The sequence below is a fragment of the Phytophthora sojae genome (genome assembly GCF_000149755.1).
Source record: "Phytophthora sojae unplaced genomic scaffold PHYSOscaffold_2, whole genome shotgun sequence".
Lineage (NCBI taxonomy): Eukaryota > Oomycota > Peronosporomycetes > Peronosporales > Peronosporaceae > Phytophthora > Phytophthora sojae.
The window spans coordinates 7,899,079-7,908,636 of record NW_009258116.1 but is presented as its reverse complement, the minus strand read 5'-3'; the positions used below and the strand labels follow the sequence as shown (position 1 = coordinate 7,908,636).

General features: G+C 51.8%; 1 protein-coding gene across 1 annotated transcript; it reads left to right on the top strand.

Moving 5' to 3' along the window:
• Positions 1–3,933: 3,933 nt before the first annotated feature.
• PHYSODRAFT_363926 (hypothetical protein) lies at positions 3,934–4,611 on the top strand (the record flags this gene model as incomplete). The annotated part of the gene is made up of 2 exons (XM_009522231.1): positions 3,934–4,356; positions 4,489–4,611. Coding segments are annotated over 2 exons (546 nt in total), but the record flags the coding sequence as incomplete, so codon positions are not given.
• Positions 4,612–9,558: the final 4,947 nt, after the last annotated feature.

Below are 9,558 nucleotides of genomic sequence, written 5' to 3'. Positions count from 1 at the left end.
TTTGTGTCGTGATAACGGTGCTTCCTCGCGCCTCCTAGGCCACCACACACGATCTCCATGAGCGTCACTGCTAGGGTCCACCGCGCCAAAAACCCACGCGTCTCGGTGGTTACCAGCACGAGGCCCTTGTCCGGCACGGCGCACTGGTGCTCAACCTGGATGTAGTCTATACAACCACATCAGCACCGTATCGGAACCATCGAGGGCTCGGAGAACGTTTCAGAGGTTGTACTCGAGCGGTGGCCCTCCGTGCCACGCACTCTCCCGAAGCCGCCAAGATGCGACGCACCTGGCCGTAAGACAGCCGAGTCCGATGGCGCCAAACTGCTGAAGGAGGAGGCCGTGGCCTACTTGAACGCGGACTTGCTAGTTGGTCTTCTCGTGGGCGCAAGCCGATCCATCATTGACAACTTCGTGTAGGATACGACCAGTCTGTTGCCGGCAAACGCGTTCCACGGCCACAACAGCTACCAGTACCTGGGCGTTATCTGCGTTCGGACTGATCTACGTGTCCTACGGGACTTACCACAGCAACATGGACAGACTGCACTACATGGAGACGCAGCGGGCCGCACTACAAGTCCCGCTTCAGTATGGTCCAGTAAGTGGTGGGTCGTGCTCGCCATGCATTTCGCCAACGACGACGTCATCCCCTTCGACTTTTTCTCGTACGCGCTCGTCATGCTCATCATGCTTGGCGGGACCAGCGTCTGGTGACATCGATAATTTCGGCGCAAATGCGGATGCATTCCAAGCCACGCATTTAGAGCTGCAAACCAGCACAGTTGCACCAGCGCTGAGCGCCTGAAACTAAATTATGGTCCAGGTCGAGCGGCAATTGATCTCAAGCGACGAGCCCCACCGTCCGTGGTAGAAGCACTTGATCTACGGGGCGAAGCGATCTCGGCATTGCGGACGGTCTCGCATACTCGGCACGATTCAGACTCGCGTCGACGACATGGTCAACTTGACAACTGATGGTTAGATATTTGCCCGCTTCAATCGCAGCTCTGGTTGCCATGCAAGTTTTGAAGACCGTCAAAGCTGTTTAATTTTGCAGCTTCTTTACATTTTACTTATCAAGTTACCTATTTTTTATGGCCAACATCTTCAAGATCAACAACCTCTTTCTCGTGTTTCATTATTGAAGTAGAATGTTGAGCCGCCTTTAGAAGTGGTATGCCGTCGCACAGCTACCTAAACGCATAATCGTCACATAAACTAAAGCATGAGATTCGACTCAATTGTGCTAACGCTTCTGTAGCGTGGGCTGATTACCTTCGTTCCGTACGAATGCTAATCAAGCAAACATACAACATGAAATCGTAAGCGATACAAGAAACTTTAAAGTGACGCATAGACAAACACTGAAAGCAACGCATGCATTATCATTTTACAGTCTGCGACGAAGATTTCGGTCTTTGCAAGCCGTCTTGGTCATTTGTGCCAGCCTAAACTCGATCTTCTTGCTCAAGGGCAATGTGAGGAATGGCACAGTCGAATTCTTCCAATCCACAAACGCTGTTTTCCCGGACTGGTCCGTATTTATGATGTGATCAATCTCGAACAACTGAATCCGTTCCGAAGCAGGTGCGGTACTCTTCGATTCTTGCACGGACACCTCAGTGCCGTTTTTCCCAATGCCGCTCTTGAGGAGGGTTGCTGTCGTTATCTTCTCCCGGACACCCCTCACGTACTGGTCTTCTAGGACTGTTGTAATCACCATCTCCAGCTCTTCCGCGGTCGTTGCCTTGCTCACAGCAAACAAAACAATCGCACGGGCGACGCAATCATTCACGCGTAGCCCTTTTAGGTGGCCTTTGCAGAGTCTTTCACAGAGCGGACGCGAATCATGGCGGCTCACTTTCATGTAGGGAGGTTGCTGAGCGCAAATTAGGTATGGTGGTAGTGAGTTCATTCTTCCGCGACAAAAATGAAACCTCTGTGGACTTCAACTTGTGTTTCTCTCAATATAGATATATACATAGATATCATCATCCTAGCAACAGAAACTGGGTGCTGCTTTCGCCACAGACTACCCCGTGTCATGAGAGGAAGTGGCGCTATCTTCACATGAACCTCGGCATGTTAGTGTTTCTACATATTTTTCAGCTATGAGCAGCCGGCAAAGTTAGGCTTGGCCTTCTCGTGATCTCGCACGTGCAACTCGAACATACGGTATTGGAACGGTCCTCCAGCCGTTTATACATGAACGGCAACAGCCAACGGCGTTTTGCTGTTGAAAAGACGGCGACAACGGCAAACAGGTTGCCGTTTCTACAAATTCCTGGAAGTTGCTTGCTTTTGGGTGGAGAAGCGAGGAAAATCAGTCCAAACGTGCGCTTCCCACCGCCTAACATATACATCGAGCAAGCTGAACGCATTCACCACCGAGCACACGCACCTGCATTTGACCTGCTTGCTGGGGTATAACTACGATTGAAGTGTGTCGTGGGTGGTGGTACTAATTTGTATATGTCTATGTAGGATGGCTACATCAGCAATCTGCATGGCCTGCACCTCAATCGCAGTCATATCGCAATACCCCCTTTAGCATGGTGTCGCTGGGCTCACACCTGCACTGCTGCGTTGTCGTCAACGAGTTGATCTGTGACGTGATGCAAGTGGACGCCATCTCGCTGTCGCTGCCTGCGACTACGGCTGAACTGGGCAACACATGTGACTGGGCTCTGGTGAAACTCAGCAGGATGGCTACATTCACATTTTCCTGGACGTGCTGGTCTCGGGTAGTGGATTGAGTTAGTCCTGCTGCCTGGGCTATGATTACAATTAAAGTTGCTCTTGTGGCTACTACGACAGTACTGTTACTGAGTGAGCGCATGGCGGTGGAAGTGGCCTGCATCTACACCGAGACAGCTTCGGGCCTTCATTGCTGTCATCGTTGACTTGTTGGCAAGCGCACGGGCAGTGACGCATGGGTAGTATGAGCTATCGAGCTGGTCCCTGTATATGCATTGCTACTTGGGGATAACCGCTTGAGCTGACCGCTTGCGGCTATGCGTAGCGGTTAGACCTTAGTGCCAAGTTGTTCGCGAGTTGGTCAATATCGAAACGATGTCTCCCGTGAGGGTCTCGCGCGCGTAACCCAATGGCGTCACCACCAGCCCAAAAAACACAATAGGCTACTGCCGTAACGAGAGTGGATATCAAGCCAGTATTACCATTGGTGTTGGTATTTTGGTGCTCCGGCATGGCTACAGCTACATTGCGGCGGATCCGTTCGTTGGTGCAGCGTTCTCAGTGGCCTGTGGCTGATTGGGTTCTGATGGACGAATATTATCGTGACCACGTTGGTTTGAGGCGGCCTGTGTCTCGCGGGCCTTGGCCATGCATACGTTTAAAGTGGGGGCTCTTCGGGCAGTCGCTGCTTTCTAGTTGTATCGATCGCAGCGCTCTGGTGGCGCTCTCTGTCGTGGCGGCCGCCACAATTTCGTCAATGCGTTCGCCTGCAAAGTCCGCGGGCTCCTGGTTGCTGGCGTACGACGTCACGTGAGGTGGTGCGCGCCCGACGCTCTTGCTGCTTCATACGGTATCGGCCACCGGGCTCTTGTTGGCGCCATCCGGCATGGCTACAGCTACACTGCGGTGGATCCGTACGTTGGCCGTTCGTGATGCAAAATATACGCCGTACTTATGGGAACGTATTCGGTATTTGCTGGACATATGTTACACTGTTGAGGCAGCTCAGCCAACCAGAAAATGGTCAGCGGTTGCATGGGCTGCTCATTTCTGAATTGACTTTCTCCTGGAGCAAGTTTACAGCTCAAGAACACATACTCTGCGCAAGAGCGAAAATGGAGATTTCGGAGCTGTTGTGGGATGGAATGGGAAGCAACCGAGTGGGAAAATATCACCGATCCGGACGAGGGAGAAGGGGAGCAGATCGCACCAAGTGAGATAGCCCAGCAGTGCATTCAGCGGCTGTCTAGCGAGAGCGGATTGCACCTGTTGAAGCCCAAAAAGATTGAGCGAGCCTACACCAAGCATGCTGAAAAGGGCTTATTTGGTCTATTTGTGAGCACCAGACTGAAGAAGGCGTGGCGTATCTGGACAAACGCTGTCTTGGTGGCGAAAGGGGAAACTCCAATTACCGCAGAGGAGCTGGATGCGTTCATTGGACTCGAGCTGGCTATGAGCCTGGTACCCATAACCGATATGAAGGAACTGTGGTCTGACAAGAAATTTCAAGGCCATCACGATTTCAAAGCGACAATGAGCCGAACACGGTTCCAAACTATCCGTGGGTCGCTCCAAATCCACCCTCCTCTTGATGCAACCGAGACCGAGGATACAGCTTCATCTTCGGACAAGGACCCAAGTTGTGCTGATCCAGGAGTAGAAGCTATATATGGCGATGCTACAGAGGCGGACACAAGAGTCGGACCTGGAGATAACTCGGCCTCGACACCTATTGCACCGGAGAACGCAGCTCCAGTGGAATCGGAGGCTGAATGACTTGCTCGTCAGGATCCGCTATGGCACAGCCGCCACTTACTAGAGCACTTCCAGCGCAAGTTTGCAGCAACAGCAGTTCCGTTTGGTGTGAGCAGTCTAGACGAAAACGGTGTGCGAACCAAGGCTCGGAGTGCAGCGAAGTCTTTCATGCCACTGAAGCCAGACAAGTTTGCGATTCGATTCTACGCTGTAGTGGGCTGGGGCTCTCTGTATGTACACAGCCTATAGGACAATGGATCAGGAAATAAGCTGCCGACAACGCCCGCGCAGCGGTACACTCGGCTTTTCCCAAGAATGCGAGCTCCGTTGGACAATACGCTGCTTCGGGCGGATGTTCGGTTTAAGTCGGATGCTGCCGGTGCACTGTGGATGGCTATGATAGCCCATCAAACAAAACTCTTTCCAGCTCCATCGCAGAGGCGCTAGCTTGTGTGCGACAATTTTTATACACGGCATGATCTCGCCAATGCCGTTCTTGCGTTGACGGATGGAGAAGTCCGCATGCTTGGCACAGTCCGGTGAGACTGGGTTGGTCGCTTAAACAAAGCGGCCGTGGCGGACTCTATTTCGCGTCTCAAGTCGGCAGCGCGAGGAACATGTGAGTTAATCGGAGCGGTGGATAGCGTTGATGACACCAAGAAAGCAAGAGCCGATCATAAACGAGCTCAATCCAAGCCCCCTCGACACCTACGGGTCGTATTTACACCCCGCGTGACGTTCGCAGCGTGTGCTGGATTCATCGTGTTCAAGGATAAAAAACCGGTGGTGTTTTATACCAATGATTTGGCACAGACGCCTTCTGCTCGCGTTTGGATGGAACCAACCCCGAAGCTATTGCTTGTTGCCATAGATTGTACCCGATGCGGAGATGGACCGGTACCGAAGTGATACATCGGACGACATTTTTGGTTCCTACAGTTGTAGCGGCCTACAACCTGGCGATGAACGGTGTTGATCGTGTTGATCAGCTCCGGTCAACAAACCCGACACGACGAAAAGAGGTTAGACTATCGATGAGCCTACTCACTTGGGCTTTGGATATGTCAATCATCAACGCCTTTGCGCTAATGAAGCAGGTTGCCCCAGAGTCGGCAGACACGCCCAAAACCCTTCGTGAGTTCAAGCGGAGGGTATGTGAATCTCTCACAGAACCATACCGCCGTTCGCGAGAACGAAAACGCGCTTCATCAAAACAGCCAAGATGCGATTCGCCTTCCAACATGCTGGTCGAAGATCCGGCAGTTCATGCTTTGACTCCGAACAGCCATGAGAATTCAAGCGGCAAGTTGACATGCTACTTGTGTAGTTTGCGGGGAATTCAGTCCAAGTCTTCATACGGATGTACGAAGTGCCAGCGAGGTTACCACGTTGCTTGCTTCTGCGTGATGCACTACAAAGATGCGTTTCAAGCCTCTACCAATAGTGTCGCGCACGCCTTGGAGGCCATTCGCAGTGCCGAAAATGGAAACGCGCCCTTCAAAACGCGTAGACGTCAGAACAAGTCCATCACATCGTTATCCAACCTGGAGCTGCCGACTCAAGAACATTGAAGCCTAGACTATCGAGGAGCGGACAGTTTGACCGTGCCACAGAGTACCAACTCCTTACCTGTCTGAAATGGCGGCAAGGTCATAGTAATCGTCTAATTTGGATTGTATATTTTGAAGTTTAGATGCAAAATTCTTGAACACTGCATTTATTGATCGCGTGTTTTACAGGGCAAAGCGTTGGGCTCGAACAAACCGCTGCACTTGCGAGTGGAGCTCAGTGTACAATCTCGCTAAATGCAAACCAGAATTAGTTTCGTTTAGCAGCTCGATCACGATTTCCGCAACTTCTTGGAGCGTAAAGGTATCGTTCTCGACCCAGCGCGATCGGCAACAACGGAAAACGATATTGGGAGTTTCCGCTTCCTGCTCTGACAACGTGATATTAATGTTAGACAGTAGTGTAAACCATAACAACACAGAAAACTTACCGGGTTCACTGCGAGATAGTCTGCAATACAGGCTTGTAGACGTTCGTTGGCGACCCGTTGGAAGTTTTGACGAAGATCGATAGGGTTCCCGGTCTCGGTGAAGTCGAAAAGTAATGCATTCGCGTTGGTTACCTGTCGGGAGACGTAGCTCTCTTGGCCGGCGATAAAGCGGATTTCGTGGGCTCCTTCTTCACGTAGCGGCCGAAGCGTCATAGCGAATCCGTGCACGATGTCCTCCTGAGCCGGCGCGGTGGTCACTCTGTTTTCACAACGACGAAGCTGGCGCGCAAGCTGTTGGTGTAGTTGGAGTAGCGGGTTGAGGCGGGTTTCGACACCGTTGAGTAGAAGCATCTTCTTGCGGTGGTGGGAGGTAATTAGGCCTGTAATCTGGATGTCCTTGAGGCGATTAGTCTCTCTGAGGTCAGCGATGGTGGCGTCTCTAGTGACTATAGTAGCGTCTCGGGCCACGATAGTGTTCTCGCAGGCTTGAAGATCATCCCGAAGACGCTGGTTTTCAGCTTGGAGTTCCTCAATCGTCGGCATGAAGGGCTAGCCTCTGTGAGGAGGTCTGAGGGGCAAAGCGAGCGGTATAGATAAGAAGTCGGAGGGGGCACAGCGTCCAGCGAGAGAATTTTGATGAGTGGTGAGCATGTACCGAGACAAATATCACTTTGGAGAGGGAAATTTACAGCCAATAACGGAACGACAACGCATTGAGCGGCATAATATTTGGCGGCATGTTTACTCTCACGTTTGCGCTGTTGTTTGCTACACTGCGGATTTTACCTTCGGCTTGTATGCCTTGCTCAAAAATGGGGAAGGTTTCATTTTTGGGTATGGATGCGACAACCGCATGTGCCCAGTTCATATGTGTCTGCGGCTCCTACAAATTGTATGTGGAATACATTTTACAAGACGACGCTTTCAACTCGCAAATGAACAGCTTGATTGCATCATGATCGTTGATAAAGGCACTGACTGGGAAGCACATAACCGGGCCATCGAGGTACATGGATACAGAACCTGCAGGCACTCGTCTGTCTCTAGGTACCAAATGGCACTGAGTCAGGTAATATTGGTACCGAGGTTAAAAAAAGGGGTATTCTATTCAAATAGATTTCATAAATTTCACCAAATGTAGAGATTTTGTTGTGTGGCTCTGAATGCTTCAAGAGCTCTATGTTACACGAATGCTGTAGGAAATAGGAAGTGGTGGCAACGGTCGTTCGAATGTAAAAAGCACTTGGCGAATCTCGTATTGACCAAGAAAACAGTATGATCACCTTGTCGCCTGCTAGTACGGGAGTTGTTGAGGACTAGGTCGCGCCAATCGGGTGTAGAGTTGCGCTAGCAACAGACACACACACCAATAGGTACCCTGTCGGTATCTACAGGTACACAGACTATCAGGAACGTACACGTGTGTATTATACGATTCGAGCGTCACCCTGAGCAGCTTGAATAAGGCTCTGCGCCCACGTATACATCTCGAGGAAGCACCACCGCGTCAATCCTTGATGTTCTTGGTACCCCTGGTCTCAACGCTTCACCACGTCCGTGCAGCCTAGCGCAATCTATCCAGCCGTAGGTCCTGGGCGATCCTTGCGCTTGCGCGGCGCTCTTCAAGCATTTTTGAAATCATGTTGTGGACATCTCGGAGCGTCTCGTCCTGGTCTAAAGGATAGGCAGTAATACATTTAAGAACCCCCCTTCCCCCATCGTAGCTATAGCGATAGCACTAACGCACCTGTCACCTCACGCAAACGCTGCATGGTCTGGCATTTCCAGCTTCGTGTACGTTAACCTCCGAGCAGACGCCCAGTCATCGCGCAGTCTCAGACACTCCCCCCGACGCTCAGTATCCGTGCAGCCTTTGCGTAGTATCCCAGCCCTCGCTTAGTCTGAGACGTTCTGCGCAGTTCTGGCCCGCTCTCTCTCTCTGTCAAAGCCGCCTGTACCAGTCCGTGCATTAACCTGCTAGCGATAGACATACACATGAGAGAGCAGGACGGGGGGGAGCAGGAGGAGGGGGGGGGTCGCTCACTATACATACACGAATAGCTGCCCAACCAGTCACTTGAGGTCCAAACGCGCCAAACTCCAAATGAGAGCCAGTAGAGCTAGTGGATTTTTGGAGGATGGGAGAAAGGGGGAGAGGGGGTGTCAAGATTTCGATTTTTGAAACATCGAAAATCGTCGGTAATTAATTTGCGTAATTTACCGGACTCGTACTGTATCACTCCTTTTAAATACGATCCCACTCAGTGCCTTTAGTCAGTCTCTTGCATCATTGCGCCACGGATATTACGTCCGCTTCCCGTGACAGTGCGAAAACCGTATTGCTCCTATTGCTTTTTCTGATTCATTCTCAAACTTGCAAAGCCATCCACACTACAACCTGCCCGCACGCCGCTTACCGGCGCCAACAAGAGCCCAGTGGCCGATACCGTACGAAGCAGCAAGAGCGTCGGGCGCGCACCACCTCAAGTGACGTCGTACGCCAGCAACCAGGAGCCCGCGGACTTTGCAGGCGAACGCATTGACGAAATTGTGGCGGCCGCCACGACAGAGAGCGCCACCAGAGCGCTGCGATCGATACAACTAGAAAGCAGCGACTGCCCGAAGAGCCCCCACTTTAAACGTATGCATGGCCAAGGCCCGCGAGACACAGGCCGCCTCAAACCAACGTGGTCACGATAATATTCGTCCATCAGAACCCAATCAGCCACAGGCCACTGAGAACGCTGCACCAACGAACGGATCCGCCGCAATGTAGCTGTAGCCATGCCGGAGCACCAAAATACCAACACCAATGGTAATACTGGCTTGATATCCACTCTCGTTACGGCAGTAGCCTATTGTGTTTTTTGGGCTGGTGGTGACGCCATTGGGTTACGCGCGCGAGACCCTCACGGGAGACATCGTTTCGATATTGACCAACTCGCGAACAACTTGGCACTAAGGTCTAACCGCTACGCATAGCCGCAAGCGGTCAGCTCAAGCGGTTATCCCCAAGTAGCAATGCATATACAGGGACCAGCTCGATAGCTCATACTACCCATGCGTCACTGCCCGTGCGCTTGCCAACAAGTCAACGATGACAG